Source organism: Nyctereutes procyonoides, unplaced genomic scaffold (assembly GCF_905146905.1).
Source record: "Nyctereutes procyonoides isolate TBG_1078 unplaced genomic scaffold, NYPRO_anot_genome, whole genome shotgun sequence".
Classification (NCBI taxonomy): Eukaryota; Metazoa; Chordata; class Mammalia; order Carnivora; family Canidae; genus Nyctereutes; species Nyctereutes procyonoides.
This window is the reverse complement of record NW_026575136.1, coordinates 25,468,538-25,486,971: the sequence shown is the minus strand read 5'-3', so window position 1 is coordinate 25,486,971 and position 18,434 is coordinate 25,468,538. Positions and strand designations below refer to the sequence as shown.

The 18,434-nt window shown below is 35.3% G+C and overlaps 1 protein-coding gene across 6 annotated transcripts in view; it reads left to right on the top strand.

Annotated features, from left to right (window-relative positions):
• Positions 1-18,434, top strand: part of LOC129495546 (GPI ethanolamine phosphate transferase 1) — a 109,863-nt gene that overhangs the window by 56,153 nt on the left and 35,276 nt on the right. For all 6 annotated transcript variants that reach the window (XM_055303164.1, XM_055303166.1, XM_055303168.1 and 3 more), the window contains 6 exons: positions 3,602-3,741; positions 6,294-6,393; positions 6,498-6,590; positions 7,540-7,631; positions 10,484-10,592; positions 13,241-13,349. In XM_055303164.1, coding sequence (XP_055159139.1) covers positions 3,602-3,741; positions 6,294-6,393; positions 6,498-6,590; positions 7,540-7,631; positions 10,484-10,592; positions 13,241-13,349 — 643 coding nt within the window. The remainder of the gene's footprint in view (positions 1-3,601; positions 3,742-6,293; positions 6,394-6,497; positions 6,591-7,539; positions 7,632-10,483; positions 10,593-13,240; positions 13,350-18,434) is intronic.

The following is an 18,434-nucleotide window of genomic DNA, read 5'->3' as shown; positions in this document are numbered from 1 at the left end:
AAAATAAATAGTTCAATTTGGGGAGAATGTGGAAGGTTTGTTCAAGGGACTAATAAAAGTTTATACCACCAGTATAGATTAGGCTGAAATAATCGAAGGCTTCAAATGGTGGGCTATAGATTTTAAACATTATTTAGTGAGGAATTGGTGCCTTCATTAGAGTTAAACCAGAGAAAAAGAACCAGAGCGATCTGTGTATTAGAAGAGTTAGTATAAGGAATTAGTTTCTGTGAGTGTGGGAGCTGTTAAGTCCTAAATCCACAGGTCAGGCCCTCAGGAGGGCAGACTGAAGTTTGCAGGCAGGAGCTGAGGCCACACTCATCAAGTGTACTTTCTTCTGTTAGGGAAGCTGCCATTGTGCTCTTAAAGCTTTTCAACTGATTGAAGCAGACCCATCCCAGTAACCTAGGATAATCTTCTTTACTTAAAGTCAGCTGATTATGGACTTTAATCTCATTTACAAGATACTTTCACAACAACACCTAGATCAGTGTTCAAGGAACTGGGGACTGTAGTCCAGCCAAATTGACACACAAAACCAACCATTACAGTTGAGGTTATTAAAATACTTTGAACCCTTTGCAAAAGAGTTCTGCTTGCAAAAACATTCTGATTCTTCTTCAATCAGTTTATAACCTAGTGAAGTGACACAATCTAACAGTTCTGAAGGAAGAATAAAATGCCCATGGTCCAAAGGATTAACTAAAGAGAGGCATGGAGAGCAGCCCGGGTGGCTCACCGATTTAGCACTGCCTTCAGCCCAGGGCCTGATCCTGGAGACCTGGGATTGAGTCCCGCATCAGGCTCCCTACATGGAGCCTGCTTCTCCCTCTGCCTGTCTCTCTCTCTCTCTCTCTCTCTCTCTCATTAATAAAAAAATCTTTAAAAAAAAAAATAGAAGGGTGGAAAGCACTTAGGATGTAAGATGAACCACAGCAGTGCATGTAGTAGAATGCAATGCTTGCAGTTGGGGTGTAGGGAGGCTTCGCAGGGGAGGTAGTTGCCAAAGTGAAGTCTTTTTTCTTTTTTTTTTTTTTTAAAGACTTTATTTCTTTATTTTGAGAGTAAGAGAGCACAAGCAGAGGGTGAGGGCAAAGAGAGAGGGAGAAGCCAACTCTGCTGAGGAGGGAGCCCAATGCAGGGCTCTATCCCAGGACACTGAGGTCAGGACCTGAGCTGAAGGCAGACATTTAACCAACTGAGCCACCCAGGAGCCCCCAAAGTTAAGTCTTGAAGGGTGAATAGGATAACCCAATAAAAGAAAAGGAAGATGACACACAGAACAGCATGTACCAGATGAGGAGAGAGGTAATGTGGCTTCTTATAAGAGCTGCAAGTTACTGTACAGCTAGAATATAGAGTGCCTGTAGGAGAGGGAACAGTGGATTTCCAACGAATATTGTCATCATTGCCAGATGAGGAAACAGAGCTTCAGATAAGCTAAATGGATTAGTCTAATTGACAAGGAACTAGAAGGCCAAGAGTGGAATTAAATTTACATCTGACTCCAAAATTTATATTCCTTCTACATGACAGGGTCACTCAAATTATACAGGTAGTTTCTGATTATCACCATTATAGGCAGTGAGTATCTTCTTTTTCTTTAAATTTAATTTTTGCTACAATTCCTCTTAATTGTATTCCGCATGTAACTTCAACATATTCTTCTCCTTTGCTTTTTCCAGTTCAGATGTTACTTGCTTTAGAACTAAATATCCTTATTTTGCCACATGCTTTTATTTATTTTCTTATTACCTAATAAAATCCCAAAATATTAACTCCTTAAACCAAGTCTCATAATTCCACCTTGACCTGTATAGTTTGAACTCCTTGAAGACCTAGTACAGAGCATAGCATAGAGTGTGCAACTTAATAAATGCTTGTTGGATGAAGGAGTGATCATAATGCACCAGCATGGCTTATTTTCTTCATCAGGTGATCAGGGCATCAACTTATGATAAAGTAGAAAATGTCCTCCACTCTTATTATTTAGAAGCCTTTTAATCTCCAATTCAGCTGAACTGAATTCTTTATTATTTCATTACCCACAAGTGGATGTCATTGGTATCAATGTCTGCTTTAGGTATCAAAGGATTAGATTATTATACCATATTACACTGACTCTAGAAAATCCCTGTAATTGTTTTTAGATACTCTTTTAAACTTCTTTTGTTATTATTTTATTATTCTCAAAATGATGTGAAACCACCTCTTAAGATGAATACATGCCTCAGCCACCTTCAGTTTTAGACTCCAACTATCCACATCTGTTTGAGATTTGCAGCTTTCTATGGGATTTCCATTGCTATCTCGCACATCTCCATTCCCAGTGCTATTCACTTACAGGTTTCTGTATTGCCTCCTGGGACTAATGCAAAGAAGTAGGGAAGGAGAGTGTAAAAATGAAGGTAATAATAGCAGCCATTATGTATTAGCCATAATGACATTCCAGGCATTTTGTTAAGCTATCTTGATCTATTGTAAACTTTACCAGCCTGGATAAGTAGATATGGAATTATTATTCCCATTTTATAAATGGGATGAAATTAAGTCTCAGTACATTTTGTATTTTGCTCATGGTTGTATATAGTTGTACTTAGAGCAAGTGACTGAGCCAGAATTTGAATTCTGATCTGTGTAGTTCTAAATGCTTAATCACATTGCTGTGTTTCACCTTCCTTTTTACAACTATTTCCTAGTTTATCCTTGTTTCCTCCTTTCTAGTGACTTTTTATGCCTGTAAGGGGGACTTACAAAGAGGAAACAAACTCTTGCCTCTGCAATTCCTCTGCAAGGAACCCTGCAATTCCTTTACTCCAGTACGTAATTCTTAATTCTCACCTTATTTAGTTTTGGCTAGCAAAGCAAGAGTCAAAACAAGAGACAGATGAACAAGAACACCTTATTACCCCTCCATTCCTGGTTTTTTCCTCCAGTACCATTCCTAGCAACTTCCCATAGGTGTGTTGTTTTCCCAATCACTAGAATGTCCCTGAAGCTTACTTCATTACTCATGGCCCAGAGCACTCATAGGCCTGTCCAGCCCATGGAGGCCATCACTCGTGTCTTACATTGAGAAACTCCTTTCTTGTTTGGCAGGTGGTTGGGAAGAGAAGATATGATGAATGAACACACTGTGGTTGGGCAGTGGAGAGAGGAGCATGGGCTGCATGTCAAGTTGGAGTTTGAATAGATAGAAGCATTGTTCCAAATGAAGATTAAGTCCCACAGTTTATTGTGTATTAAATGGGCTTTTGGGAGCTAGTCGGGAAGCTCAATCAACATTTATAAGATTGTTACTAAGGACAAATATGTTCAGAGTTCCAAACAAGTTACTTGCAAACAAACTTGAGGAACATAGTTACTTTTAAATTGAGAATTGCCTAATTGCAACAGTTCTGGGATATCCAACTTTTTCTTCTGTAATAATGCTTCTCCAATGACAGATTTTTTTTTTAAATGCAGCTCTTCAATTAATCAGGTAGTTTTGTGGAACCACTGAAAGAAAGTAGTAATATGTCTCTTCACTTTATAATCTCTTTTAAAAACCTATCAATTAGCATGAATTTAGAAGTGTTTCAATGTTCTGTTTGATTTTCAGAAACCAAGCCACCTCCTGTCATGTAGTTTTATAGCTGTTGGTGTTTTAGTAGCATTTTTCCTGCTGATTCAGGACTGTCCCTGGACTTACTACATATATTGTTTGTTGCCAGTGCCAATATGGTATGCTGTGCTAAGAGAGTAAGTAACATGTCTTGATGTCTTATTTTGTACTTCACCAACAGTGAAATCTGTATTTAACGTGCATTAGATTTCTGTAGCATAAATCTTCAAAGATATTTATAATACCCTTCAATCTCTGAGCCCTCTCACTTCATTTACAATAGCATAAATGCTGCATATGAACATCTTTTTTGTTTTGACTTTTCCTTTTGACTTCATCTTTATTGCCCTGAGTTAGTATTGACCTTGTTCCTTTCTTTGTGTATCCTTTATAAGAAAAATCTGGGCTACAGAAAGAATAATTAATATTGATGGTACTATGCCAGGAGTAACTTATATTTTGAATCTGTCTCATCATCTAAGATTTCAGTGTATCTTCATGTTTCACAAGGAAATGTACATGTTTTCTTTCCACACATTTTTACCCTTCCTTTCATAGCTATCATGTAAACCTAACTAAATGGAACTTTGTAATTAAATCCAGGCCACCATAGAGAGTGGTGGATATTAGTCCCATGTGCTATGGTTCTTCCCTTAAGTGCCTCCTCACAAGCTGGAAGTAAAATGGATTCTTACCATTGTAGAAAACATCAGAGGTAGGGCTCTCAGGCAAGTTTTGAGCACTTTAAAAGAAAACCACTCAAATACTGGGCTAGTTCATGTTCACAGACGTGTTGCACATCTTGTTGCTATATTTGCAACAGTAATCTAGAATTTAAACTTAGTCTTGGGCATCCAAGCATCCTCTGAGCAAACCAGACCCCAAAAGCAGACCAGGGAAGGAGAGCCCAGACTTAAAGGGTATTTTCAGAGTTGTCCTGAAAATTTTCAGGGTTGGCCATCATGTTTGTCATGACACAATGTGTATTTTTATTCTAATTTTTGTTAACTCCAACTTTGACCACATCTTCTATATGACCCATGTTAAAATATCAAAAATAAAAATTGATATTAAAATGTTTAAAATATTATCATTTAAAAGTGTAAGTGAGGAATGCCTGGGTGGCTCAGTGGGTTAAGTTTCTGCCTTTGACTCAGGTCGTGATCCCAGGGTCCTGGGATCAAGCCCCGCATTGGTCTTCCTGCTCCCCATTTGTGCTCGCTCGCACACTCTCTCTCTCTCTGTCAAATAAATAAATAAAATCTTTAAAAAAGAAATAGGATAAGACAAAAAGAAACTAACAAAAGGACTTGGTGTTGCTTCTCCATTTGAAAGGAATGGGATTGCTGGATATATGTACTTAAATCAGATTGTTTTCTAGTCTGGTTTAAAATTAATCTCTGGTTTAAAAATTTTTAGAATGAAAGTTTTATTCTTGCAGAAAATTCTATTCTACTACAGAACCTCTCTTAAATTATTAAATGTCCTATTTATGAAGATGACATCTATGTTTAAAATTTGAGAGGAAATGTGATTTTGAATGTATGTTGCGTTCTATCTTTTTGGTAGATTAAATAGAAAATAAAACATAAAAATTCACTTTTCTTCTAAAGTCTTATAAAATCTTCTGAATAATTTACAAAATCATCTCGTTTTCTTGTGCTAGCTCACTGTTGAGAACAAAAGAAGCATTCTTCTTTGGACTGGTGTTATCTTTACTTTTCTACATGGCCCCTAAATAGTTTTGATAATATTATGTGACCATTATTTTCAATCAGAAAAAGATAATAAACCAAATGATACTGACTTTTTGTAATTACCTTCTTAATCACTACAAATGCTAAAATTTTTTCCAGTGATGAAATGTAAAAAGTACTCAAGTATGTAATACATTTTTAATGGTTATGGATTCACATTTAATTACAGTGAGTGTATAATTAGCAACGTCTTAAATTGGGTTTGGAAAAGGTTATTTAGTTCAGTGAAAAAGTACAATTAAGATTTTCTTTACCTAAGGGGCAGCCTGGGTGGCTCAGCGGTTTAGCACTGCCTTCAACCCGGGGCATGATCCTGGAGACCTGGGATCAAGTCCTGCTTCAGACTCCCTGTGTGGAGCCTGCTTCTCCCTCTGTCTCTGCCTGTGTGTGTGTCTCATGAATAAATGAATGGAATCTTTAAATAAATGAATGAATAAATAAACAAACAAATATAAATGGCCCAAATTAAAAAAAGATTTTCTTTACCTAGATTTGGAAAACCTATGTTTATTAAGACAGTGGAAATTTTGATATAAGATTAACCTTGCTGAATTTAAATTTTTTTCTAGTTTTTATCCATTTGGTTCATTATATTTTATTTCTGATCATGTATCTGTAATTGGGTGTTCTCATGTTTAAACTAAGATCAACACTTATTTACCATTAATGTTTATTTTTAAAAACAAACTTTTGTGATCATTATCAAATTAATTCAGAAATTATGCTTTTTCCTAAAATACTTCTAGCTTTCAAAAAAAAAGATTTAAATAAGTGAAGCCATTGAAAGAAATTGGTTAGAGATTATATTAGGTTTTGAATAACTATGAATTGAAAAGTCCCTGATTTCTAGGGTTGTGCGGTTTTTATATTTTACCACATATGACCTAATTTTTTTTTGTTCAATATGTAGTATAAATAATCTTGTTAAACAGGTTTCAAGTCATTCAGGACTTTGTCATATCACTGTTGACCTTTCCTCCAAGTCAGTTGGCTGGCTACCTGTTCATCTTTACCTTGGGAATTGAAGTATTAGTGAGTAATTTATCGCATTACAGAATTTTCAGATCTCTTTCATACATATGTAACTCCTTTTAAATGACCTCATTTTTCATTTCTTCTTTGGAATGCATTGCTAGGTTCTCAGTTTTTTCTACCGCTACATGCTCACAGCTGGACTTATTGCATTTGCCTGTTGGCCATTTATCACTCAGCTATGGACTCGAGCAAAGGTATAAGTACTTGTTTTGACATTGGACAGATTAGTAGCTACTTTGTTTTGATATGTATTTAACTCAGGGAATTGTTCATTTATAAAGAAAAGGGTAAGACGTATCCTTACATAAAGAGCCTTTTGACAGGAGGACTGAGGTTACCATTAAGTGATTCTCATACACTTTGATATCAAAATGAATTGGTCATGCCGTGATTGAAATACTCAGAGTCAGAACTGGTATATCCCTCTGTAAATCACTTCCTAGATTCTGTTAGCCTCAACTAGCTAAGGAATGGTTGTCTAGAGCAATGCAGTGGCTTAGGAGGCTTTGCTCTGAACTCAAGTCAGAAAAGTCACCGTTCTCCTACTCCTGGGAATAGGTTCATGCTTCCACATTGAAACTTTTTGATGTAGGTACCAGGAGGATAGAAATATCTTCTTTCCACCTTGTGAGAACTTACTAAATTTTCCAATTAATAGGGTTATTGATAATTTTTTGTCTTAATCTACTTGCAAAAGTATTTTTACTTCCCTCCTGAGCTCTATCACTTGATTATGACTGCAGGCCAGTTTTCTTATAGATATCAGCATATGGTATAACATAAATTGATTGAAGCCCTTGCTGTGAAATATGACCCAGGTTTAAATCCTGGCTGTTTCATATACTGGTCACAGACCTGGGAACTCTTATACTTTAACATCTCTGAGTTCAGTTTCCTCATCGGAAATACTATGAGTAATATAACCTACTTCATAAGGTTATTGTGAGAATTTAATCAGATAAGGCTCATCTTATACCCAACAGTGCCTACTATTTGACAAATCCGCCCCCAGGAGGAACTGTATTGCATTTTAAATAGTTCTAAAACTTTGTGTGTAGTCTTCACAGCCATGAAGTCTGCAAAACACTAAAGCCAGTTTTCTTTACCATACTTGTCTAAAGATAACTTTTTTATTTATTTCAGAGCATCTCACTGAGTTGGATTTTCTTCTCTTTGCTCCTGGCAGTATTCCCACTGATGCCTGTTGTAGGAAGAAAGCCAGATATCTTTCTAGTGTATGAACAATATTTTAACTTATTTGCTTTTGAGTATAATTGTTTTTCTCAGTCAACACTATGAAATATAAACCTCATCTTGGTTATGAGTCTCAAAATAAACTAGTGAATAAACTAAAAGTTAAAATACTAATATCAAACCATTAGTGGTAATTTTGGCTCAGTCTCTGAGGAGCATTAAAGCTCCCTGGAGATACTTCTGGGCCTATCAAAAAAATAAAATTGAGCCAAACAGTGATAACTTAAAATGCAAAAGAAAAAAAAAGTCTAGAGGCTTTTGTATATTGAGGAATCAGTAAAGGTTTCATATGAGAAAATTGTTCTGTTTGCCAAAAATGAAAATATCTAAAAGCCAGTGATGTAATCTTTGTCTTTGCCTTTGAACATGTTCACACTTTAAATGTCATAGAATAATGAAATTCTCTCCTAATCTGCATGTAATGATCTCTAGGGGAGGAGACTCTGTACCTTGACTTTATATCTAATTAAACTGTTAGAAAATTCTGTATACCTTACCTAATTCTCCATGTTACTGTCACATTTATTTCTTCTCAGTGTATACCAAATCTGTAAAAATTGATTACCTTTACTTTTGACCTATTTTTAAATTATTATCAAGAAGTCTAGCTGTGTGTGTGTGCACATGTGTGTGCATGTGTGTGCTCAGCAAGCTAAATGATCTCTATTTCATGTAACATTCCCTGTCATTTTCTAATCATGTAATCATCTTTGTTACTTTGTTTTGAACTCTGTATAAGCAATTTTTTTTTAGCATTTTAACCTAATCTTTGATAAGGGTATATCTTTTTTAACTGAAGGAATATTAACTAAATTATATTCTTAAAGTATGTGTTAATTTTTGAGCATGTGTTATTTATCAGGGAACACATATTATCTCATTTCTGTGAAGTACTAGTATAGAATAAGTCAGGAATTAGTCCAGAAAGTCAATTTATTAGCAAAAAAAACGAAAAGAATTGTATGGAATTCTAAGACCATACTTCTAAGTCATAATTTATTAGTTTTACTAAGTAAAAACATTTTGTATCTGTCATAAACTATAATAGTATGTAAGAAGATTAATTCAAATATTTTCATTTATTTCTTGCTTCATATTTCTGTGTGAGCTCTCCTGTTGTCTTTATAAAACTCCTTTCCCTGCTTTGGTCAGTTTCTGCTTTTCTGTCCTGTTCAAGCAGTGTTGACATAGTTGAGCAGAATTTATATGGTAAAAGGAGAAGAGATTATATAAAGGGTCTCCATAGAAATTTGCCACTTGCATATTTTACTAAAGATGAATGCAAGAAGCAAACTTGCTAAAACAGGAGAAATCCTAATTTGTATTTTTTAAAATTATGTTTTTTCCCCCTCTCTGCTTCTTAATTTAAATTCCTCAGTGATTTAAGTTTGTGCTGGTGTTCTAGTGGTTATATTGCAACTTGTTTATTTTGACTTCTGGTTCATGGAGAAATTTCTGCTCTCCATTTGATCTCTCCCATCACCTCCCTTCATTAGAAACTTAACAAGACAGATATGTGAAACATTTAAAGTTAAATTTAAAAAGAAAAAATTAAAATTAAAGAAAAAAGCAAAAATAACATAGCTATGATATTCTTCTTACTCAAATCTCTAAAATAAAAACATATTTGCCAATGAATTAAATTATTCAAAAGTTTAAAAATATATAAATTATCTTTTAAAAAAAAGAAAAAGCAAAGAATCTTGATCATAGATCACTGTTTTCTTAAGCTTAAATGGTAATCCATGTTGAATGTAGAACTTTTTTCCCTTACAATTTTCAAAAAGAGTCTGAAAAGAATCCAAACAAAAGCAAAAACAAGCAAGTATTTTCCTAGGAATTCCTGCTTTCATTCATTTTTAGCCCTGCCTTTTGCTTTCTTATTTCTCTTTAGCTACCTCCTTTTCTCATACTTGTTAAATTGCCTGCTTCCAGATTCTGTCCTCAACTATTTCAGTTGTCCTATGTTACTCAGATTTTTAGGAGGTGAGAAATACAGCTTTAACATTAGTATACCATTTTCTTGGTATCAGTTTCCTTCAACCTCAGGAACCATACTATACCTAGTGTTCTTAAAAAAAAGTATAATTTGTTGGGGCACCCGGATGCCTCGGTAAGTTAAGCATCTGATTCTTGATTTCAGCTCAGGTCATGAGGTTCATGTCTCAGGTTGTGAGATTGAGCTGGCTCACATCAGATTCCATGCTGGCATGAAGCCTGCTAAATATTCTCTCCCTCTGTCCCTCCACAATGCCCGCCTCCTCTTATAAAGAAGGAAAATGTAGTTTGTTGTTTCCTTACTGTTCAAATGCCTCACCTACATGTTACCTTTGTGGCCTCTGTCCTACCCTTCCTTTAGCCAGGAGCAGCTGAGGAAAGCACCAAGATTAATGATAGAACCATTGTGTTCTGCTAGCAATACTAGGGATTAGAAATGTTGATCCTTTTTGTATGAGTAAGTGCTCATAATCAGAAAATTTATGTTGTAGATACTGATGATGTGTTTAACTATTTTTTATATTGTTTTTCTGTAAATGTATCCAAGTCAGACTAAGGACTTGGTATGCATAAAATCTTTAAAAATCAAAGTAAAGAAATAAGGCAAAAATATCTAAAAATTTGTAAGGAATTAAAAATAACCCCATCCCTACTGCATCTTCCTCCTGTGATTTTTATACCTATATACCTGTATATCTATTTTGCTCCCTCATCATGATAAAACCAAATGACTGATAGAATCTACATTAGAGTAAAATATCTAACATTTTTATATGATGCGTGTTCAGTAAATATCTTAAGGAAATTTAAAATTGTGAATTGTGTTTTAAAACAGAATAGGAGCTGGCTCGCTGGTTCTTCTGCTGTCCCTGTGTGTTCTAACATCTCTCATAAAAAGAAAAGATCGTTTTATAAATGAAGAGCTGCTGTTACATCTGTTTCAGGTCAGTTGCAGATTTGTTTGTTTTTTTAAGATTTTATTTAATTTTATTTATTTATTCATGAGAGACACAGAGAAAGAGGCAGAGACACAGACAGAGGGAGAAGCAGGCTCCGTGCAGGGAGCCCGATGTGGAACTCGATCCCGGGACTCCAGGATCATGCCCTGGGCCAAAGGCAGGCACTAAACCGCTGAGCCACCCAGGGATACCCAAGATTTTATTTATTTATTCATGAGAGACACAGAGAGAGGCAGAGACATACATAGGCAGAGGGAGAAGCAGGCTCCTTGCAGGGAGGCTGATGTGGAATTTTATCCCAGATCTATGGGGTCACGCTTTGAGCCAAAGTCAGACACTCAACTGCCGAGCCATCCAGGTGTCCCAAGTTAGTTACAGGTTTTCGACACCATATTACACTAATGATATACCAAATGGATCTTATGATTGTATTTAATGATATTGTTCTTTAGATGCCATCACGTTTACATTGCTCAATACCTGCCGGTTGAGAAGAAAGTTCTCTGTTTAAGATATTACATGGAAAAAAAAAAGATATTACATGGAAATATAGTCTCTAAGGGGTATGAAATAGCCAAAAAGTCAGCAGACAAGCCCAAAGATGCCAAGAGAGCAGAGATTAAGGAGATATAAGAGGCATCTGTATTCACCCAAAAGTTGAACTGAGATTTGGACTGAGATTCTTATTGTTCTCGTTTGCGTCAGGGGAAGGGTCATTTTCTAGTGAAAGCAGCCTCTGAGTATGTTTATATGAAGAATATAGCCAGTTTAAGACTTCAGATGATGTGCCAGGGAAGGTAGACTTCACCATGGTTACTGGCTTTGGTGGTGAAAAGAACTTTGAACTTGAGGTTTCAAAATCGAATCAATTCGCATTTATACTGTGTACTTAATATGTGATTTCCATTAATATAGCTTCAGTCTGTTTTTAATCTGTAGCTATAATATCTAACTGAGTTGTGTGAATTAGAGAGTATATAATGTTATATTCTATAAACGACAGCTGTTTTCTATGTAAGCATGGAAACCACTTTTTTTTTTAACAATAAAAAATTTTAAAAACACTGACAAAAGAAAACTTATAGGTGTCTTCTCAAAAAATTTCCTCAGAACAAACCTGGGATAATAGAAAGTAATGCCAAGAACACTCTAAAATAAAAATATAGCATCACTTAAAAGGTGTTAGTTTGTCCTTAGAGAACGATGGAGAACATATAAGAAGACAAGAAGAAGTATTTTGTCAAATGTCTTATCAAGACATAGGAATGTATATTTCATTTTAAATGGTGTATCAACTGGCTTTACACTAAAGCACACAGGTAACATTGACAGAATTCACCTATAATTATGACTACTTTGGCAGAAATGAATGTTCCTGGATCCCACTCTACAGGAGCAAATATAATGTTAAAATTCTTAGAGTCCTTATTAGAAATATCCCTGAGTATAAGGTAAATCTGTTGCAAAATTTCTTTTTTACAATAACTTTATTAATTTAGATTAATTGCTCTATTGTGTAGCATATTTTTGATGATTCCAAGATAAATATCTTTTATTTTTTTTAAGATTTTATTTATTTATTCATGGGAGACAGAGAGAGAGGCAGAGACACAGGCAGAGGGAGAAGCAGGCTCCACGCAGGGACGTGGGATGTGGGACTCGATCCCGGGACTCCAGGACCACACCCTGGGCTGCAGGCAGGTGCTAAACCGCTGAGCCTTCCAGGGATCCCAATAAATATCTTTTAACATATTAATGTCTCTGACATGAGAATATGTCTTACCGTTGAAAGGATCCTAGGATTATGTCATAGCTTTGTCAACGGCATTTTTTTCCCTAAATTCACTGATAATATAAAATAAATTAAAAGTATCTTAAGGATTGGTGACGAGGTTGCTAATCTGATCTCTAGGAGATTTTACTTTGTTTACAGCCATAGCTGTCTTTCTTAAAAATGGCAAATAATTCACTGGTTCAGGGGTTGGAAGATAATTTTTTAAAAAGCCAGATTATAAGTATTTTAGGCTGTGGGTCCTATGGAGTCTGTTGTAAATCCTCAGCTCTACCACTATAACAGAGCGAGCTGTAGACGACACAAAAATGAATGAATGTAGACTATACATAAGTGACTATGTTTAAACAAAACAGTATTTCTAAGAATAGGCTACCAGCCTACAAGCCATAGTTTACCAGTTCTCCACAAGTTTATGTATATTCCCTGAAGATTATTGAACTCCTAGTGTTTCCACTACCGTATGAACATTCAGGCTACAAACAGGTATTGAATCAATGGACATGACTGAGTGAGGGCCACAAGGGGAAGACACTAAACCACATTGCACCGTCTGCATTTCCATGAGTTAGGAAATCTTCAAAATTAATAATGAGTATTTCTAAATAGACATGGTATGATCACATATACTAAACTACTCTCAAAAGTGTCAAATGTCTTATTTTCTGCTTAGTGACAGAGTTCTGTCTTGTAGCCTGGGCTGTGAGAGGGTGAGCTGGTCTAATTTCGGTAGCTTTGGGGCTAGATTCCAGTTGTTCCAGCACTTTTCTAAGGATTCTTTTTATAATATAAGTCTCTCACCACCTTCTCTTCTACTAATGTGATTTGTATTTACTCTCAGATGCTGAGCATAGTGCTTTCCATGTGTGTTGTGTACAGCACCCATCACAGTCTACTCAAGAAACAAGGACTGCCTTTTTTAAACCAGATCATTAGCTGGATAATATTAGGTAAGAGGGCAATCGAGCTAAATGAATTTATGTTATTATATCAAGTCCTATCTTAAAATTCCATTTACATCTGTATTATTGTTACTTCTTTCAGTAACACTTCATTGAATGAAAATAATAATAACCAGCTATGATTTCTAACTCATGCTGGAATTTGACAAAGAAAATTAGAACTTCTATGACCATTCATGTGTTGATAAGAATTACTTGATACAATATTATTGGCCTGATAATAAGGCTATATATATATATATATATATTCACATCTAATAAAATTCTAAGTGATTCCCGAAGAGAAGAGATCCTTATGCTCAAATTTCATGTCAATTCATAAATTCTCCATTCTTACACAGGGACTAGGAAACAGTTCATTTTTATCTTTATTTTCCTTGCTGAGAATAACATTGATTAGTTACCTCCCAACACATTTCACATTTTATAAAGCCAGTTAAATGTTTCAAAACACATTCCTCTATAGTACCTTTACTTAAGGATCCTGAAATGTTCATGTGAAAGAAACAGAAGTAACTTAAAGACCTAGGGTTTCACTTCCAACTGGAAGACAAGACAGGTGCAAACCTGAAGTCCTAGTTTTTCATTAAAAAAAAAAAAAAAGACGTTTTCTGATGTCTATGAGTAATGTGACTTGCAATTTAACCTCTCTGGTTTGTTTTTTTTTTTTTAATTTTTTATTTATTTATGATAGTCACACAGAGAGAGAGAGAGAGAGAGGCAGAGACACAGGCAGAGGGAGAAGCAGGCTCCATGCACCAGGAGCCTGATGTGGGATTCGATCCCGGGTCTCCAGGATCAGGCCCGGGCCAAAGGCAGGCGCCAAACCGCTGCGCCACCCAGGGATCCCTGGTTTGTTTGTTTTTTTAATGATTTTTGGATTGGAACTTTACCTTAAAAGTGATGAAGGCTGTTCTGCAGGCCTTCGCATTAAATTATCTTGATTTAATAAAGTTACTATTTATATTCATTTTGCATAAACAATATTGACAACTACTCCTTCATCCAAAAAAAAAAAAAAAACCCAATGTGTTCAGTTTGTACTATGTTCTGGCACTGTTCTATTCCCTGAGAATAATAAAGATAGACAACATCCCTGCCCTTTTGAAGCATATATTCTACACGGAAGGGGTAGGTAATATTCTAGTAAGGTGACCATAAATAATGATCTCTCACATGACATAATAGTTTTTAAATCCCCAGAAAAAAACAAAAACTATGAATGGGGACTCTCGTATTAAAGGGAAGTCTTTCTGTCATAGTGCATAGCTTCACAAATGCACAGTCATGTACAACACACACCAGCAGATAAATAATATATGGCAAATAGGAGGTCCGATATAATTAGTAGCAATGCAGCTCTTGCTCATTCCTGTACAGTGCAGCCTCGCTCACCTCCTTAGTTTTCTTACCTACCTAGGGGTAAACTACAGTGAAGAAGAGAAGCAAAGAAAACACAACTTGTGCACATTTCATTATATCTCATTTCTAAACGTCTACAACTTATAAAAAGGTTTTTAAAAAAAGAACATTTATCAGAATTACAGAAAGCCATCCTTCACTCATGTGCTTGTCCCTTATCTGTGTTTATGAATATATATGTACACTTAAAATTTTTAGATGCCATATTCAGTATTTTTATTTATTCTGCTTTCCTTATGTTAATTTTTCAGTCAACCTAGCAATGTTCATGGCATTGTTTTCTTTCTTTGTCTTTTATGACATTGATATTTTTGAAGAATATAACCAACCACAACCCCCACCCCACAATGGATTGTTACTCAATTTGGATTTGTCTGATATTTCCTTATAATTAAATTGAGGTTAGGCATTATTGGCCAGAATACTGCATAAGTGATGCTGTGCCCTTCCTAAGGTCACATTTGGTGGTGCATGATCTCTATCTGTCCCTCATTGTTGATGTTAATTTGTATCACCCTATCAAGGTGTTACCCATTTTTTTCACCATAAATTTACTGTTTCCCCCCCTTCCCTTGCTACTAATAAGCTGTCAGTGAGGAGACACTCTAAGACCAGCAAATATCCTCATCAAAATTTCTCCCTAGATGTAACATCCATTCATAAGTCTTTCCTGATCCAATATTTGTCATGACAGCCACAAAATGATTCCCATTGCATTTACCAGAGGTTCTCTGCATTCTTTTCTGAGAATCTTCCCTTCTTTCCTGTACATTCATTCATTGACTTAGCTATTTATTATTTTTGTGGACTCAGGAACACTTATTTTTTAAAAAATTTATAACTCATTACTGTTCATACTTTGGGGCTTAAATTGTCCCAGACTTGGCTAGAGAGAGCCCCTTCAAGCTAGCTTCTAAATACACACCCATCCACCCCCATAATTTTTTTGATCACTTTATTTTCTGGCATTGAGAAAATGTTTACCTTATAAAGTTTACCTTATATCCACACTGTCCCAGCTCTGGAATCAGTTATTTCTCTGAGGAGCCATAGTTCTTTTTATTGGGTGAATGGTGCCATATGTACTCATCACTACTGGGGTATCTGCTTCTTTGCCCTTCAATAGACAGAGCTAGGAAATATGTACTCTTATATACATATAACTTCTCTTATATATAGATACATATACACACATATGTTAACACATACATGCACATAAATATGCATATACACATATTTCAGAGATCATAAGTTCATGCTGATACCTATATTTCTATCTATTCTTTCTTGCCTTCCCCCATTTCATATTTATATGCTCTTCCCATGATGATAGCTAACCCTGGCTTCCAACATCATCAATATGTGTACTCATTTGTTTAGTCCTATAGCACATCTAAAGCAATTTCAGGAATGTTTCACCCATGCCATCACAATAAACAATATTATTCAAGATTTGTTTGTAATTCTCACTCTGCCCCCTCACTTCACCTTGTCCAAGACTAAAGGTTTATGGTTAAATATTGTGTTCATATTTATTTAGATTTGCCTGCCTGCCTCCCTCCCTTCCTTCATTTTGTTTACGGTGATTATGATATTCATTTGAAACACAACTAGGTTTGTTTCAGTTTGCTGTTTTGGTTTTTTTTTTTTCTTTCCTATTCTTTTTTATTTAATTTTTTGAATATGTACAATATTCACATGCTTCCAAACATAGAAACTATACAAAAAGGTATACTCAAAGAAGTGCTGTATGTAGTACTTTCACCCCATTCTCATGTATCTCCAGTCCTTAATGGGCTATAAACGTCATTGCTTTCTAGTTACCCTTTATGTGTTTCTCTGATATAAGTATGTTTTCCTAATTTTCCTCCTTTCTTACATAGAAGCGGAAGCATTTTATATATCCTCTTTTGTACTTTGCATCTTTCACTCAATACCTCTTGGTAATCACTTCATATCAATTCATAGAGCTCTTCTTTATTCTTTTTTTACAGCTATTTAGTTTTCCAATGTGTGTGTATTCCATTGTTTATATAACCAGTCTCCTATGCTTTCATGTTTAGGTAGGTAATGATTTTTTTTTTTTTAATTACAAATAATCCTGCAACAAATAACATTGAGCATATGCATAGTTCATACTGTTAGGTATATTTTCAGAATAAATTCCTAGAAGTTATATTATTGATGCAAAGGGTAAATGTGCACATAGTACTTTTAAATATTGCTAAATTCCTCTCCAGAGATGCACCATTTTTCATTTCTGCCAACAATATAGGAAGAGTGCCTATTTCTCCATAGGCTCACCAGAGTCTTTTTTTTTTTTTTTTAATTTTTTTTTTTTTAATTTATTTATGACAGTCACAGAGAGAGAGAGAGAGAGGCAGAGACACAGGCAGAGGGAGAAGCAGGCTCCATGCACCGGGAGCCTGATGTGGGATTCGATCCCGGGTCTCCAGAATCGCGCCCTGGGCCAAAGACCGGCGCTAAACCACTGCGCCACCCAGGGATCCCTCACCAGAGTCTTTTAAATTTATGCCAGTCAATAAGTTTATGCCAGTGACAATCAATTATGTTCAAGCTTTGGAATTTATGCCATTTTAAATTTAAGAAATGGTATCTTTTTGTTTTTAATTTGTATTTTTCTTATTATGAGTGAAGTCAAACATCGTTTCACATGCTTAAGGGACATTTCTATATCTCTAATGGGAAGGATCTATTCATCTGTTTTCCCTAGTTTTTTATAAAATTTTTGGTTCTTTGCTTTTATTTTTAAAAGCTCTTTATGGGCAGCCCAGGTGGCTCAGTGGTTTAGCGCTGCCTTTGGTCCAGCGCATGATCCTGGAAACCGGGGATCGAGTCCCACGTCGGGTTCCCTGCATGGAGCCTGCTTCTCCCTCTGCCTGTGTCTCTGCCTTTCTCTCTCTCTCTCTCTCTCTCTCTCTCTCTCTGTCTCATGAATAAACAAAATCTTTTTTAAAAAAATTAATAATAAAAGCTCTTTATAAATTAGGGATATTAGTCCTTTACCTATGATATATGTAACAGAATTTTTTCCCAATTTGTCACATGTCTTTTCACTATGCTTATGATGTCTTTTTGCCCTGCAAATGATTTCTAATTTTGTATACTCAGACTTCTTTTAATGCATCTGACTTTTTGGTCACAGAAAGCTGTTCCTGGTACCTACGTTATAGAGGAATTCAGTCATATTTTCTTCTAGTACTTGTATACTTTTACCTTTTACATTTCAATCTTTGATTTAGTTAGAGTTAATTATTCTAAATGTATGGTATAAAGAAAGGATTTAATTTTATTTTTTCCAAATGACTATCCATTGTCATTAATAAAGACTTGATTTAACACTTTTATCATACATTAGATACACTGGCCTATTTCTAGACTTTATATTCTATTCCAGTTATATGCCTATTCATGTGCCAGTCGCATAATGTTTTAGTTACAGAGACTTCATAGTATATTACAATAAAGTATGAACTTTAGGATCAACTGCTCTAACTACAAAAAAAAAAAAAAGGCCACTGGAATTTTTAAGGAGATCATATTAAATATGTAAATAAACTTAGGGAAAACTTATATTTTAATCATAAGTGATGTTGGGGCATTCTAACCAAGAACAAGGGATGTCTTTCC